This window comes from Manihot esculenta, chromosome 16 (assembly GCF_001659605.2).
Source record: "Manihot esculenta cultivar AM560-2 chromosome 16, M.esculenta_v8, whole genome shotgun sequence".
Classification (NCBI taxonomy): Eukaryota; Viridiplantae; Streptophyta; class Magnoliopsida; order Malpighiales; family Euphorbiaceae; genus Manihot; species Manihot esculenta.
Genome location: NC_035176.2, coordinates 2519881 through 2537928, shown reverse-complemented (window position 1 = coordinate 2537928; position 18048 = coordinate 2519881). Strand labels below are relative to the sequence as shown.

The 18048-nt window shown below is 29.3% G+C and overlaps 2 protein-coding genes across 2 annotated transcripts; one reads left to right on the top strand and one right to left on the bottom strand.

Moving 5' to 3' along the window:
* Positions 1 to 2141: 2141 nt before the first annotated feature.
* On the top strand, positions 2142 to 6171 carry LOC110603378 (uncharacterized protein At5g65660). Its single transcript, XM_021741086.2, has 2 exons — positions 2142 to 2710; positions 5602 to 6171. Exons 1-2 carry the CDS (start codon positions 2447 to 2449, stop codon positions 5794 to 5796), a joined length of 459 nt encoding a protein of 152 aa, XP_021596778.1. The 5' UTR covers positions 2142 to 2446; the 3' UTR covers positions 5797 to 6171.
* Positions 6172 to 7861: 1690 nt separating this feature from the next.
* Positions 7862 to 8785, bottom strand: LOC110603972. The gene has a single exon (XM_021741979.1). The coding sequence runs from the start codon at positions 8783 to 8785 to the stop codon at positions 7862 to 7864; it is 924 nt and encodes a 307-aa protein (XP_021597671.1).
* Between the last annotated feature and the right edge of the window lie 9263 nt (positions 8786 to 18048).

The window sequence follows — 18048 nt, the reverse complement described above, 5'->3', positions numbered from 1 at the left end:
CATGTAGGTCCGTACATACGAACGTGTCAGACCCCTTTTCCACGCCAAGTGGCCATTTAATTCTCCCTGTCACGCATGCGAACAGGGTTGGTAAGTGATTGGGCCTGCTTCCCTATTTGGGCCTAGGTCCGTATCTGATTCGAATTGCCCTGGGTTGCTGGTCCCAGGCTTATGAAGTTGGGCCGTCTTTCGAGCGTATGATCTGACGGGTTTTGGACTTGTGGCCTTCTCTTGGATCCATCCTTATTCCTGGACTAGAAAAGGCAGAAGGTTATCACTTATGATAATTAATGGTAGAGTATGGAATGGTAAAATGAAATGGCCATAATCTTTTCTCTCTAAATTAGATATTAAATTTGAGAATGGATATTTTATCCTCTTAATAGGTCTGGTCGATACGAATTCAGATTAATCGAATAAGTAAATTTTAGAGACCGAATAATTTATATATATATATATATATATAAGTATATACAAAAACACATCTAAAAGCAAAAGATATGATTGTGAGATTTACAATAAAAAAGTATAAATAATGGACTATAGACTATAACCCTACTGTTTTATGCAAAAAGATTTTTAAAAATTAAAGTGTCTTATAATTTTGCATTTTTAATATTATTTGAGATATGGAAAAATTTCAAGACTTTTTTTTATAGGGTTTGATGCTTGTTGAAATCACTGTAAAGCTGAGGAGGCTCTGAGTTGGCTCTGAGTTGGCTAAGATCATAAGGCTATTAGCCAATGGTTCTTGAGAAGTTCTTTAGTTTTCTTTTGTGTTTTCAATTGTTTAAGCTTAGGTAGTTCTAACTTTGAGTGTGTCGGTTGATGATATTAAGGTTCTCATTAATTTTATAATCATTTTTAGAATCAAGTGATCTCGAATTCAAGTCACATTCGAATTAAATTATATTAAAAAATTAATTGAAAAGCTAATTTATCCAGTTATTTCTATATCTAATTCAAATGATTATTTTTTCTTGATATAAATTTTTGTGATTATAGTTAGAGGTGAGTAGTATTCGATTTAAGTCGAAAAAATTAATCGAATTGAATTAATTTAAAATTTTGATTCGATTTTTTATTTATTTCTTAAAAATTTTTATTATTTCGATTCAATTTAATTTTAATAAGAAAAAAATCGAAAAAATCAAACCGAACTGATAATGGTATATTATTACTATTATGTTTTTAGAAAAATTAAATCATATTAAAATTAAAATATTTCAATTAAATTTTAAAATATTAAAAATAAGTATAAAAAATAAAAAATTTATTAAAAGTTTAAATTGATAAAATTGAATCAAATCAAATCAGATTGATTCAATTATGATCAAAATTAATTTGGTTCAATTTTTATAAATACATCCATAAAAATCGCTGTATGCTTTGAAGATCAACCAGAATTTGCAAAGTTTTTTTGTGTGTGTGTTGTCAAAGCAAAGGGATAATCATCTTACCCTAAAAGAATATACTCAGAGTTAAGGAGAAGCATATGCTACTCCTTTTACATCATTTCTTTCTTTTATTGGAATAAGATCGAGAGTATATAAGTTAGAATCGGCTATCGGATGCCGATTATAATTAATTATCACTTTGTATTCGATAATTATGCTAATTAAATTTTATTTATTTAAATTTAATTATTTGATAATCGAAATATATATAAATTTAAAAGTATGTATTTAAATTTACTAATTTTTAAAATATATAATTTTCAATAATAATATATGAATAAATTTAAATCCAACGATAAATTTAATATTTTTATTCATGTTATATGATTCAAGAGAAAATTTAAATTTTTTATCAATAAACTTTAATTCTAAGCTAATTATAATCAATTATATGTTTTTCTCTATAATACAATTTTATATTAATATTTATTAATTAGTTTTATTATATTTAAAATATTTTTATATTTTTTATAATATTTAATGATTAAAATTAATAGAGATAGTAGGAAATATAATTTTTAAAATTTTAAAAATATTTTAATATATTTTTTAAAATTAAAAAATTAATTAAATTTTTTTTACAATATATCGATTAAATAATAATTTTTTAAAATATTTAATATTTAATATAGTTAATGAAAAATTATTATAAAGAAGCTGTAGTGACGTGTGTTAAAGGAAGCTTTCCATATTCCAAAACTCTCTCTCTCTCTTTCTCTCTTTCTCTCTCTTTCTCTCTCTCGTCATCTCTATGTGCAGATAGGCCACATGCCTCCTCCTCTCTTGGTTTCTCAAAACTTTTTGAGGCCCTCAAATAAACAAGGTTTTAAGCACTCTTTCAAGCTTTGATTCTGCTGCAAAAAGCCTTGAGGACCGCCTTTTCTTTTGATAACACTCCATAAATCTCTCTTTCTCTCTCTGCGTGTCTCATGAACAGTGTAATGATAATGGGAGAGAGGTTCTCATGAGCTAGATTTTAGACTCCCAAAATGGTTGAACAACATGGTGGTTACAGTGCCTGGCCACCTATTGGATCTCCATTACTGAATGTGCCAAGAGATGACCGTTGGAGGCACTTTGACAACTCTGTTAATGCAGTGTCTTTTGGGTTCGTAGCAACTGCCATTCTCATCTCAATGTTCTTAGTCATGGCCATTTTTGAAAGATTTCTCAGACCCACCTCTGGCAGAACCCATGGTGACCTCGAGTCCCAGATGGGTTTCAATGCCAAGCTTGGCCACCCATCACCAAAAGTAAGTCACCCTTTTCTCCTATTCTTTATAGAATTACATTTTGATGAAAATATTCTTGTCTAGTTTCCCTAATGTCTTGTTTTCTTCAGCTCTTGAAATGGTTTAGCTTTGGGGGAAATATTGCTTCTTTCTTTCGTAGTTACTTCCCTGTCTGTTCTGGACTGGACCCTTGTTTTTTTGTGGCAAATATTGATGATTGCTTTTGCTCGTCTGACATAAGTCCTACTGCCTGATGGGTTGTTTTCCTAGTGTATGATTTTTATGTTTGGTTAAGTCATACCTGTGCCTGTGGGAGGTGAATTTATGTTCTCTCACTGGGTTTTATCCCAGTTGTTTTTGTTCTAGTCCAGAAGATAACAATGGAGTTTCTCATTAATTTAGAATCTATATATATCAACTCATTCCTCTTGTTTCTTCTCTTGCTTCTCTGAATTTTAGCTTTGTTTGCTTTTCCTATTTCCATGTTTTGTTTGCTTTGCTGCCATTTCTCATTGCCAATTAACAGATCCATCTCAATTACATTGACCCATTTAGCCTACACCCTTGATCATGCAATTTTGACCCTTTCTTCACCCCCCTTCTGAGTTCTGTGGACTGGGCATAGCCAGAATCTCTAGTATAAATTTTTAGTATTATATGTAGGTCTTAGCATTTTTAGATTTCCCTGTAAAGAATGAGCTTGTTTTTTCTTTTACATGTTTAACTGGACCTTTGGTTTACTATTTTAAGGTTTCTGAGATTTGTTCAAAGACTATATATAAAGGTCCCCTGTAAGGTTTCTGTGTGTGCATGTGTTTTTGCAGAAGTCCCAACTTTGAAGATGGTTAAACTAAAGTTTCCTCATCTTCATTCACATTTTGTAGTCAAAATTTCATCATTTTGAAACTGTCTTATCTCCTAGTTATGATTGTTGGCAGTGTCCCATCCAAGAATTTAAGTTGCCCATTGAATGAATGGTTGGTCCCAAGCTAACAGCTTGCAAGAGTAGATGTGCTACTTGTTACGTAGTCCCACTTGTATATATTAGTAAAACATACTGGTTGGTTACTATGCTCAATTAATACCATTCTTTTATGTTGCCCCGCATGGCTGGTGCCCTTGGTCGGAGACAGGTTCTCTTGTGGACAAGCCCCAGTTTATCATCTTATTATAAAATCTATCTGTGTCCAGTCCAACTGGCATTAAGTCCTGTGGTTGTGTGCTATTATGATGGGAGATATAAGCTATCTTAGGTTTGATTTTTTTATTTTTGGAGCATCCTATGAGGGGGTCCTGCATGATGCATCACATCTGTGGTCTACCCCTGTGCCATGCCTTTTAAGAAACACACAAGCCCCACCTTTTGTTTCAACCTTATTGTTCAACTTGAAGGCAAAAGCTTATGTGGGTCATGGTCTACATAGGAAGTTGTCTCAGCCTTAAAAATGGTCAAGCGATAAGTAGCCTTCTCTCCAATGTGGAATTAACAATTCTTAAAGTTCATAGAAAATTATGGTAATTAAGGATCACTCTAATAGCTTATATAAGAATACCCATGTTTCTCAAGTGTAAAGCATTTTACCCTATAATTATGCAATTGTTAGGGGCCCATATTCTTCTTTCCTATCAACTTAGACAGGATGTGCTCTAATGTCTTTTCAGATTACCAATTGGGGAGACATTGCATTTTGAGGGTCCCGGTTTGTAAGTTAACAGTTATTCTTGTTTGGGGGGCTTCCTTTCTTCAGACACATTGGCTCCACATTAATATATAAGCATCTTGATCCTTGACATGAAGCGATGTTTAGTTACCTATCAAGCCTCATGGCAATTAGGAAATTTCCAATGGAAAAAACATAGAAAAATGGTACAGCTATAGCATGAAGCATGTTTACAAAGATGTTCTTTAATCACAACTGATTCAGAGCTTACACTGATTTCTTTAGAATAAGAGTTTGAGAATGCTATTGAAATTCTTTAACTATTTCTCTGCCCCACATTTAGTCTTTAGAAAAATCAAGCTGTCAAGTGGATAGAAATTATAAGTTTGCATCTTTTGGCAGTATTGTAAAAAAAAAAGCCATTATTTTTGTCTTCAAGCATCTACAAATTATACTCAAAGTATCCTATAAAATAGGCAAAAGTCAAGTGCACATGTCAGCTGTTGGAATTAAGTCATTAGCTCATCTCATTAATGACGAATAAAATGAGAGGAGTATGCACTAATAAGAACACTAACATGTGATAGACTCTCTCCATTTTTCAATTTGTTGTTTTTCCTTGTCATTTTTTTTTTCATTGTTTCCAAATCTCTTAACTGTATCATCAGTTGACCTAAGTCCTGTTTTGTTCAGTGATGTATTAGATGGATACAAAACTTGATGTAATTTGAATTGCATAATCAATTAATCAGTGTATGAATTGATAAACAATGTAGGTTTATTCAGAATCGATATATCAGATGAAACATTATTGGCAGTGGAATTCTTTTCTTTTTTTTGTCTTTCCCCTATGAATAATGTTCATCTATTTATTATTTATTTATGGTTGCAAAGGAAGATTAAACATATATCTACTGCATATGTTTAGAATCAGGATATTGTGCACAGCATTTTTGCTGAAAAACCACAAGTGTTTTGTTCTTGACATTTTTAGAGATGCTGTTCTCATAGGATCAGCTTCCATTCATTTATTGATTGGACTCCGCGCTTCAAATAACATGTCCTGTATAATGTGCAAGTCCTGATGACTTTATGAGATCAGTCTGCTTTCCATCTCATTGTCTATTGGAATTGCATGTTTCTGGTTAACATATTGATCTCATGGCTTTGTGTGCTTTCTTTTAACATTGGTAGTTCCACTTTAACAAGTTCAATTGTTAATGATCTTGATCCAGTGCTTAATTTGTTCAGATGACTGTATATGCCAATGGAGTTTCAGTGTTAATGCCTGGAGATAATGTTCCCACCTTTATAGCACACCCAGCACCAGTGCCTTGTCCCCCTGAACCCATTTGCTGCCCACATGAACTTCATATGAATTCATTTTCAAACCCAAGCTCCATTGCAAACTCAAGAACAAGCTCAAGCTTGAGTCGAGAAAACTAAGCATGTGAAAGTAGCTGTTGTGATAGAAAAACAATAATCACAACTACAGTCTGCATACTTCTGAATGGAGATTACTCTTTTTCACTTATCAATAGAGTATGTCATGTACATATAGCATTAGATTTCATGGGTTGGATAGCTTGGCTCTGAGAATTTTTAGTTTCAAACTGTGGGTAAGGCTTATGACCCTGTTCATCTTTGCTTCATATTTGCATCTGTTTCCATATTCAAAAGTGTTCTAGATAGGATTGGATCCTTGAAGATGGATTGTTTGCCCATCAAATTGGATTGTTCTACTCGTGAGAAAATTGAGGAATGTAATTAATATAATATTATGGAGAGAAAGTTCAAGGGCCTTCCCTTGTTTCATATTGAGTTTCTTGTTCCAATCCAGTTAGTTCTAAATGATATAAGAATGTAAATATGATGTTATGGACCACCGCCACCACTGCCAACGGCAACGAGGAACTTTTCCGGCTAGAAGCAAGGGAGGTTTCCAAAAAAGTTGGGCTTGATATTGGCAGCCGTCATAAATTTAGCTCAGTCCTCAAAAGTGCTCCATAGGATGGGCTTCTGATTACTGAAAATTCAACTTTAATCTGGCTCACTATCTAATCCTTAAGGCCTAGTAAAAATATGGCCCAATTCATATGCTGCATTAACTATCCCCATTACTCAATAAGTCGTCGTTTTGGGCCTTTTGCCGCCGGCAATGGAGGTTGAATTTTTTAAGTTTGAATGTTGGGAAATTCTCCATCCAAAACTACTGAAACAAACAGCTAAAAATAACAAATTTTGAAATAAATGGATATCATGAAATTGAATTTTTGAAGTTTGAATGTTGACAGTCTCTTTATCACAGAATTGGATTGGGAAAAATATTACTGTCTGTTTGTGCAGGAAAGACCAAAAAGAACCAATTAAAATCAATGGAAATATTTGGCCATCATGCTTCTCACATAAAAAAAAAGACAACAACAAAAACCATTATAACCTTAATATTAAACTTAGGACCACTTCACTTGTCTCCAATCCTCAACGGCTACAATGAGGATTTTTCCCTCCTTAAATTTCAATCCCATTTCCTCCTCCATATCCTTAAATCCTAAAATTATAAGATCTTGAACACTGTCGGACTTTTTATGCTTAAGGTGAAACCAGACCTTAAAAAAAAATACAAACTCAAAATCCATCAAGCCATCCTCAAACGAACCGATTCAATATTACAAATTCTAGTCCTAATACGAGAAGCAAGCCGAATAAGTCATGAGCGCAAGTTCAATCGAAAGTAGTTTAGCCTGGTGATATGACGTGAGGGATAATAGCTGACTCATGAGCGCAAGTCCAACCGAAAGCAGCCTAGCACGGTGATAGTCAGTGAGGGAGAATAACTGACTCAATCACTCATGAGCGCAAGTCCAACCGAAAGTAGCCTAGCCCGGTGATAGTCAGTGATGGAGAATAACTGACTCAATCACTTTGCAGCCCTATCAGCATGCGCGTTGGATAATTAAATGACCGTTTAGCATAAAAGGGTGTTCTAACTCATCCGTATGTACGGTCTGAGGTGACAGAGACATGTATTATTATAACAGAAAGGCAGTTATACATATATCCCAAAAGGAAAAGGAATAAAGAGGAGAGACGCGATCTTCCCTAATTAAATTTACACACGCATTATAAAACCTTAAACTTACACTGAAAAATTCTATTTTCTGAATTTCAAAATATCACATCTTAATCCCTTCATTTTTAATATAAATTTATATTTTTATGCAATTTAAATTGCAATAGAAAATATAATTGAATTATAATTAAGTTCATAATAAAATTTAACAATAACTAATGAGGCAAGTGAAGTAAAACGACAGGTCAATTAAAGGAATTGCACTTCTACGATCAAGTATCCATAATAATACAATACCATCTCATCATCCCTCATTCCTAAATTGACCTCTAACTAATATTCACGTAAAGAAAACAAATTAAAATACAAGCTTCCTCTAAATAAATTAATAAATAAACCCACCGGAGAACAGTAACTCCGGCGAGATTGTTTTGCTTTTCATAGAAAGATGAAACATTCAAGAGAAACAAGTGGGTTTTCGAGTGACTCATTTGTTGTAGTATCATTTGTAGTTGAAGTGCTTGGCCACTTTCCCTCCATGTCCATGATGCCACCGCTCTGGGGGAGATTCGTTCTTCCCCCACTCGGAGACCTATTCACTCTCCTTGATGACGGGCTACGACCCATTGTAGATCTAGTGGTGGCAGGTGACCTGGACCTCCTTCCGGAGCTCTCACCTGGGTCTCTCCCATTTGCCTCGGGCCTATTCAACCCTCGCCTTCCCACCTGGTAATTAACCGATTCCCTGCTTTGAACCGACCTCACTGTACGACTGGCATTGTTTCTTTTGTCCGGTGACTTCCCCACAATTCTGTCTCTCCTAGGGCCAAAATCGCTTGAGACTCCCCTGTTTCTTGGAGCCAATTTTGCTGCCGGAGATTTCTTTGCTCTTTGCTTCACTTCCTCTCCATCGTCATCATCAGCATCATCCCTTTTGTCATTGTTGAATGTCGTAGTTGACACGGTCTCGCTGCAGCTCAAGCTACAGACTTCTGACAATTGTTCAGAGATCTCTTCTTCTTGGAAAATGAACTCATTCTTCTTCCTATTAGGTTCGATCTTCTCATCAAGAAACGGTGGCTCAATGTGGATTTTCTTCTTGTTAGTTTCTTGAAGGTGGATTTCCTTCTGCTCATTCTTGATCGGTTGTAGAAGTTGAGGTAGTTGCAGTGGTGGTGTTGGCGGTGGTTTGAGTTTAGGAATTTCAGAGAGGACTTCCTTAACGGTTTCTTCTTCAACAGAAGGAGGTGGAGCTCTACTTTCAAGAGTTGACTTGGGCTTCAAAGGCTCAGATCCCACTTGAAAATTCTGGCTCTTTGTCGAAGTTCCACGGCCGTGGGTGGCGCTTACACAACAACCCATCGGAGAATCAAGAAAAAGTTAGCTTCTTTCAGATACTATATAAGCAAAGCAGGGCCAAGAATCTCAAAGAAATAAGGAAAAGTAGTTAAAGAGTGTGAATCTATAACTCTCCAATGGAGTCAATGCGTTGTAATGTATTTATTATGAGGTCCTCTACAGTTACGCAAAGAGAAAAGAGTCATCAAAATTTATTAAAGCCCTTCAAGCATCAAAGCTCTGCTGAGCTCTCTCGTCTCTCCTCTGCTTTTTATAAAAAATAAAAATAAAAATAAAAAAATCTTTTTTTAAAAAAAAATTTAATTGGGTCTTTTGATGATTATCTCGTGATCTGTGTCTTATCATTTTTTCTGTGAATTTTTTTTAACCAAGGGCGGTTCTTCTCTGTCCTGTGAGTTTATAATATTACAACCGCCAGAACATGTGAAATAGTGTGCGAGAACAGACAGCATAATGTCCTAACAAGGCTTTGTTTAGTGGGGTAGTGGAGTGATCCGACGGTGAGGATCCTCAGCTGCACTCGTCTTCCTAAACGTAAAAACTGCATCCTCAGCTGCATGGGACCAGCAAGTCTCATGTTAGTCTATGATCACATTGTGATCCATTGGCTAGGCTCCACAAGAAGGGGGGAGGGGCCTGAAAATGAGCAAATTGGACAGCTAAAACGTGGGTGGGTTCCAGTGGAGTAGATGTGAAAATCTGGAAACAATGACCAGACAATGGGAGAAAAAGGAACACAAGACCTAACGCCATGTAAAGATCATTAGGACATAAACTGTCCAATCTGACATTCTCCAATGGCAGACGCTAACATTAACTTTGTTACTGTTGGTTGAGTTGAGTGATCATGCAAATGGAAATAAGAAATTTCCAAAAGAAGTTGCAGTTACATTTCTAATTCTCACACTTTGTTCTTCTTTTTGAAGGAAAGATCGTAATTTTGTAAGTAAATGCTATCAATTTCATTTTAAATATTTTAAGAGCATTTTTTAAAAAAATCAAAATATTTATTCAATATAATTAATTTTTTATATGAATCATAATAAAATATTATTATATTTTAAAGGTTTTTGTTTAATTCAAGATAGAGAAATATTTCACAATAATTATATTTTCAGAAATTTACGTTTTGAAAAATATGATATATATAAATTTATTCAGTATACAACATATTTATTTTTAGTTATAAAAACAATAATATTTCTAATATAAAACTCTCTTAATAATGCAAATTTCAAAATTATAATTCTTAATTTTACGGAAGATCTTACTAATAATTAAGGGTTGAATATTCGGTCGGTTCGATTTAAAATCGAATTGAATCGAATCAAAAATTAAAATTTTGAAATTTATAAAAATCAATTCAAATTGATTTTGATCATAAATCAAATCAAATCGAACTGAATCGATCTGAATTAAATCAGTTCAATTCGATTTGATCAGTTTTAATTTTAATAAACTTTTTATTTTTTACACTTTATTTTATTTTTAGTATTTTTAAAATTTAATTAAAATATTTTAACTTTAATATAATTTAATCTCTATATTATTGAAAATAATATACTATTATCATTAATTAGTTCGATTTAATAATATACTATTATCACTAATTAGTTCGATTTGATTTTTTTTATTTTTTCTGATCAAAATTGAATTGAATTAAAATAATTGAAAATTTTAAAATTAAAAATCAAACCGAATCGAAATGAATAAAAAATTAAACTGAATTTTTAAATTAATTCGATTCGATCGATTTTTTTAATTTGAACCGAATATTTAGCGCACAAAGCAAAACATTTAGGAGGCTTCAAAAGAAACATAATATTAATAATTTTTAGGGCGTTTGAGCCATAAGGGCATGTGCATTATTCATAGTATTAATTGTTTTTAGGGCCATCCCTAATAATTAGGGGAAGCATCATTATTAGGAAGGGCCAAAAGGTAAAGGAATACAATGTTGGGAGGGAATTTAAGTTCAATTTTCAAAGAATGTTAATGCCAGATATCTATATTAAAGCCACATGATTTAGTGAGCACTAAATTTCAAATATTTGTGATTATTTAAGGATAATAATAATAATACTAGAATTTAATTAGCAACATGAGAAGTAATAATTGTTGAGCATCTACTATAAATTTTTTAATTATTTAAATAAAAAATTTATTATTTAAATTGAAATTTGATTTTACAAAAATTATAAAAATAAAAGAAAAATAGAGACAATTGAATTTGAAATGTTTCAAATTTATTATTTTAATGTAATTATTGTAGGAATAAATTTATGAAAAATAATTGAAATAAAAAATTAGAATAATAAATGGAAATGATGATTGTAATACCCGGCTAGATTCTGGTATCGGAATTCCTAATGTCCGGTGGAATCTCGGATGTCGGAAACCTCTAGAAGAGTAAAAACATGTTTTTATAAAATGTTTTAATGTGTTTCATGGGTTTAAATAAGAAAGAAATTAAGTTTTGAATGAAAATAGTCTTGAGAAAAAGACTCAGGTTCGGCCGCTGAACATGCATGCATTTCGAGAATGCTTTAGGCCCCCGAAGGCATAAGTGAGAGAAGTTCAGGTTCAGTCGCCGAACATGGCATGCATGCGGAGGCCGAACGGGTCCCGACGGCATTAAACCGATCTGGATCCTAGCGCCGGTAGCGGTCCGATTTTCAGGTCGTTACAAGGATATGATCACAGGGCTTTGGAATTTTATGAGAGCATTTATTTACTCAAGGCAATGAACATGGAGAAAAAGAGACTGTAATGCAGTTTGACCTTACCTCAATAAATCATGTATGGCAACCAACTAGGTGAAATTGTTGGATCTGCATCACTTATTGACATTCAGTAAGTTTCCTTTTTTTTTTCTTTTTTTTTTGTTACAAGGAAATTTCATGTAAATAGAGTACAAGGTTAGGTTCAAACTATTAAAAAAAAAAAAACTACATACTCCAAACTTTTATAAAGGCCTAAATTAAAGGAAGTCCTATATAATTAGTAGATTTAATCGATTCTTAACTTTTGTTTGTTAATCAAGCTAAGTTTTTTCACCATCAATCTTACGGCGATGTTGAATTATCAACTAGACAGAAAGAACCTGAATTCTCAGTCATATAAATTAATATGAAATTTCGTATTAATAATATTATTTAAAATTTCAATTCATAATAATATCAAGTTAGACACTAAAATTTAATTTGGATTATGTATCATAAGTCGAAAATAAACATATTGGATTCTTCTCATTTATGTGCAGTGTCTACACGTGAATATTGTTATAGTAATCGAAAGAATTATGTTAATTAATTATTTTTAAGAATTTAATTGCTTCTTTAAATAATAATTGCACAGAGTAGGTCGTGAATTGTTGTCATGAGTTAGCTACACAGTAAAAGTCCGGTAAATCAATGTAGAGTCTCATCCACGGAGGGCAAGACTATAATACCGCAGCATTCAATCATTCATTAAAACTTGTTTTTTTCTAAAAAGGTTGGGTGTTTACATAAAATTATAGTTAACAAGCACAATCTAGCAAATTTCCATCGTATTTGTAATTACGAGATCTTCGATTAATTAAGTCAACGAGATCTTTTATCAATTAACAGTTACATTATTATCAAACTTTCAAAAAATATTGTAATTACCTCCATCCTCTTATAATATAAAAAGTCAAAAATTTCAAAGGTAAAAGTACGTAATTTCTTATACTCATCCTATGTCATAACCTCTAACTACATCACGTTCTTTTTTTTGTAGATCTAACCAATTATAATACAATTATATTTTTAGGTTATATCAATAGTAAAATATTTTTTAAAAAAAATATTTTTATAAAATATATTTTTAATGAAAAATATGTATATTTATAAACGACACGCCTAATATCAACAATGCTATAATTTTCATATTTTGGGAAGAAAAAAAATTTTGAAAAGTTTTTCGAAGATCTTAAAGACTCCTTACCCATTGTTTTAATAGAATGAAAAAAAAATAAAATAAAATTAGAAAAGGTATACAAAATTATATTTCATAAAATTATTAGATATTCAAAATACAAATGGAGTTAAAAAATATTAAAAGTCTTTTATTACTTAATAAAATCTTTATAAAAATGCGAGATTTACCAATTTGAGAGTTTGGTTTGCTCTTGAAAATTAACAGTATTATCTTGGGCTTCCGAAAGCCCAATGTTATATCTACCGGATGTCATCCACTTACCAGCGCAGCGATCCAGGCTTAGGGGCATTCTAGTAATTGAAATTTTAAAATCGGTTTGAAAATATATTTTATTACGATAATTTATTATTTAATTTATGTGTATTAGAAAAATTATTAATTAATTTTTTAATTTTTAAAAAATATATTAAAATATTTTAAAAATATTAAAAATTTAATAATTAATTTTAAATATTAAATATTTTATTATTTAATCTTTATATTATACAAAATTTAGTAATTAATTTTTAATTTTATAAAAATATAAACTAATTAATTCTCCAAGGATATTTCAAAATTTGTTAGCATTTAATATTAAAATTAATAAATTAATTAATTGGTAAAATTTATAAAATTTTATTAATATTTTAATATACTTTTAAAATTAAAAGATTAATTAAAATTTTTTTTATATATTATAGGACTAAATAATAATTTTATTATTATTATTACCTCTGCTCATGCCAATTATATTTCTCCTGGAATAAAAAAGACTATAAATTATTTGGAATACAAAAGATTAGAAATTATTTAGGCAGTTGCTTCATATCAGCACTATAAGTTTTTTAAGATTTATTCTTTTATTATTGTTAGAGTTATATTTTTTATTGCATAATTTTTATTTATATTTTTTAATTATTTTAAAATTATTATCCATTTTTTTATACTATAACAATATATAAATTAACTATTATAATTCTATTTTTTATTTTATTTTTAAATTTTTTTTTAATATTTACTTTCAACGCAAATTTCCTTCCGTGATTTTTTTGTGACTCGATGGTCTCGCCTTTTCCTATTCCTTAAATCTAACTTATGCTTTTCCCTTTCCATACAAGACAATCTGCGTTAATTGACTATTGATAAAAAAGAAGATGTTATTGTCTTTATTAAGAGCTCCATAGATATTCCGATCATCACTTATGATTTCTGTATGATGGGAATATTTATCATATACAATTCAATCAATTTTTAGAATATGCAGATCTGTTTGGCAGATTTATGGCAGCAATTCTCAGACAGTTATTACATTGAGGGATTTGGTTTCTTGTTACAAGCCGGACATTTTATTTTTGATGGAAATAAAAAGTTTTAGTACTCGTATGAAATTTTTTCATAATTTATATTTTGATAGTTGCTTCTCAGTCAATAAATAATGATTGGGAGGAGGTCTTTTGTTAATGTAGAAGAGTCCTAGGTTTATTTTTTTTTTACTTTTTTTCAAATTTTATTGATTCGATTGTTTCGGAAGATAATGTTCAATGTAGATTTATTAGTTATTATGGGTTTTCAGAATCACAACGACGGTGTCAGTCTTAGAATCTTATTAGACCTTTATCTCATAAAAGCTCTCTTCCGTGACTTTGTTCGGAAGATTTTTAATGATTTATATTCGAGAGATGAAAAAGAATGATGAGTATTTTTGTCAAATTATCTTATGCAAGAAATTTAGACAGGCACTTGAAAGCATTTTTACCAAATTATCTCATGTAGGGATTTGATTTTGAACGAATATAAATCTTTGTTAAACTATTTATATTATATAGATTGGTCGTAATATTACTGCTTATACTTTGGCTAGAGAATCTATCAGACTTAATCGTCTCTCTTTGGAATGATATCTTCTTTTATTTGATTTAATTTTACTAATACAATCAGTAATTTTGCTTTATAAAAAAATTTTGCTTTATAAAAAAATTTTTAATATTTAAAAAAGTTGATATTTTTAAAATGGAATAATTAGAAATTTTAATAAAAAAATTTCTTTCCTTAAATGGATAAATATTATGAAGAATGGAACATAGTATTATAAAAAATTAATATAAATTATACTTCATATATTAATGATAAAATTATAAACTAATAAATACGGTGTTTTTATAAATTATTTCAAAAATTTATCTAAAACTGAGATTTTCTAAGAAAAAGCATTTTTATTCTAAAATCTAAATATAATACTGGTGTAAATAAGTTAAACTGTTTGTGAGCTATTTGATATTTATCTCGATAAAAATTCAATTAAATTTGACTTATTTTAAGTGAATTAAACTTGAAACTAATTTTTAAATTCATTTAATAAATTAGCAAAATTTGAACTTCATAATATTCGTCTTTTTAAGACTTTGCGAGTTTAAATCATTTAGAAATTTATGAACAGACTCGCGAATATAATTGCGAATAGTCTTATTAAATAAGTCGAGATTAATGTCATAATAAAATTAAATTCAAACTTGTTACGAGCTAAATCTAAGTTTTTTTTAAAGTTTTAATTTAATTTCACTCTTAGAATTTATAAATATTTAAATTCTTTAAGTTTTAAAAATTATTTTTATAGATTTATGAATTAATTTATATATATATATATATATTTAATTAAAATTATTTAATTTTAAATTTATTAATTTTAAATTAAAACACATAAATTAAAATACTCACAAATTATTCGAGACGACTCATTTACCATCTTAAATATGAAGTTATAAATTATTATATTTTATTTATTTTATTGAAAAATAATTTATATGCAAAATTTTTTAATAAATTAATTTATAAAAAAATAATTTATTTTTTATTATTTAATTATAGTATAAAAATAAAAGGAATTTAATTTTAACGGAATAAGAAGAAATTTCTTCATCTATGTGGACGGTATTTTAGGAACAATGGTGTATAATTTATTGTTTTAAATATATAAATTATATTTTTTAATAATATAACTATATATTTATTTTTGTGTGGGCGAAAATATATTTTTATGGTTTATATACTAATTTATCTATCGTTTAACAAAAATAAATATTGTCTTATGGAGCGCAGACTATATGCGAAAATTACTCTTGAATTTAAATTCGATGTATATTATTAATATTTAATTTTATTTTAAATTATTAAAATTTGTTTTAAATTTGATTATTATTATATGAATAATATTTGAATTTATTTAATTTTTAATTATTTTAATTAATAATTTATATAAAATATGCTTTTCATTAATCATTTTCACTTTAAAAAATTTATATTTCTAAAAAACTTAAATTTTAAATTTTAAATAAAAACATATAAATATTATTATAAAGTATATATTTTATATTAAATTAATTATTTATATAAATTGATTCAAATAATGAGTATCGTATATATAAAACTAGAATCTGAATTAAATTTATTATAGATATTAATTTCTAAATTTAAACTCATTTTAAATTTAATTATATTATCCAAATATGTTACATTATAGTCGAATTGAATTAAATATCAAAAATATCCGATTCGATTCTATTCCACTGTTTGAAAATTGTCCTGTAGATGAGTTGGTTGGATTACAACAACCATACTAGTTCATATTCAATTTGATTTGGACACCCATGATCAAGTTCAATTCTCTAAGGATGGCCAATGGGGCAGAATGCTATGCAATGAATGGATGACAAAAACATTTTAAAATCAGAATGAAAGTGATTGTTTCCTCATAACTGCAAACCCTAGACACTTCATCTACTGCTTTGCATTCTGCAAAAAAAATTTGATGAATCATTCTGGGTCTGCCAAGGGTCATGATTGAGCAAATGAGTGGGACATGTGTGTTATTGCTAAGACATTGCTACAGAAATTTGTAACTTCCCATTCATGCAAATTTCTAAATGAGTTCTCAAATGCAATCCTATCCATCACATTGGATTCTTTGGTTAAACTGCTTGGTCCTCTTTGCTTCCCACGTGGGGTATGTTAGCTTCTTACGGATTCACTTTGTGACAGTCCCACATATGCGATATACTGTAAACTTCGAGTGTGACCGTCCACATTCATAATATACGAAAAATTAAAATTATATATAATAATTAATATGAATTTATTAAATAATTTAAATTAATTATTTTAAATTAAATGAAAAATAGACTAAATTATTTCAATTGATATTAGATTTATTTTGAATAAAAAAATTAAATTATCAGTGTAAAATAAAATAAAACCGCTCAAAATATTAATAAATTATAATATTTGAAAGTTCAGTTATAACTTAGTAATTATATCCGATTGAATTGTAATGAGTACATCGCAAATTTAACTGGCGATATACGATAAATTTCGAGTATGACGATTTTACGTCTACGATAAACGATAAACTTTGAATATAACAGTCTCATATCGATAAAGAAAAGTAAATTAAAGTTGAAAACGGTCAGCGATAAATGATAAATTGAAAGTATATATAATATTTAATACGAAATTATAAAAAATATAATAAATGAAAATTCTATATAATAGAAAATTGTCAAAAAAATGATATTAAATTATTATATTATATAGTTTAATGGTAATTATATATCAATAATAATAATTTAAAATTTATTATATATTTCTTTTGTTAAATATAAGATAATAATTTAATTATTTTTAATATAACTAGAATATAAAATTTTATGAAATGCTCTACCCACTTAGTTGAAACACGTGTTTCACAAGCTTGTTTTAGACTAATGACGCTTAGCATTCATCTAATCATCTTTTTGTAAAGTTGATTACGTCAAAGTAATACAATTTTTTTTTTTTTAAAATGATTGATTAGGCCTACAATGGAAAACGCACAACGAAAAAGACATGTCCAGCACTTTTGATTATGTTTGAATCCAGCTGTACTTATTAAATTAGTATTATAAATACTCTTAATATATTTAATATAAATTTTATTTTATAAAAAAAATTAGTTAATCATATTAAATCACACGTCAGTTTTTTTTAAAAAATTTTTGGTAGGATTTCACCAGTAATTAATAATTACACGTAGCAAACTGACCCATGTGGATTGGTTTCCACCAGAAAAACTGTAGCTTTGAAGGCTTAACTAAATCTCTAAGCAAATGTCTCTTTCATCTTAACTTCCAGCAGGACAAAAACCAATATCAAATATTTTTAATTTTTTAAAAATTAAAGATTAAAAAAATCATATTTGAAGAAAAAAACTTATTTTTTAAGGAATCCCTCTGCCAGTCATTTCAATGTCTCTAGCTTTAATTTTTTAAACATTCATAGGTAGGTGGACTTCA

Bases quoted from the DNA above. Each gene is read 5' to 3' on its own strand.
- LOC110603972 (XM_021741979.1), bottom strand. From the start codon at position 8,785: ATGGGTTGTTGTGTAAGCGCCACCCACGGCCGTGGAACTTCGACAAAG.
- LOC110603378 (XM_021741086.2), top strand. From the start codon at position 2,447: ATGGTTGAACAACATGGTGGTTACAGTGCCTGGCCACCTATTGGATCT. The intron at 2,711-5,601 runs GTAAGTCACCCT...TAATTTGTTCAG, and splicing joins TTGGCCACCCATCACCAAAA to ATGACTGTATATGCCAATGG.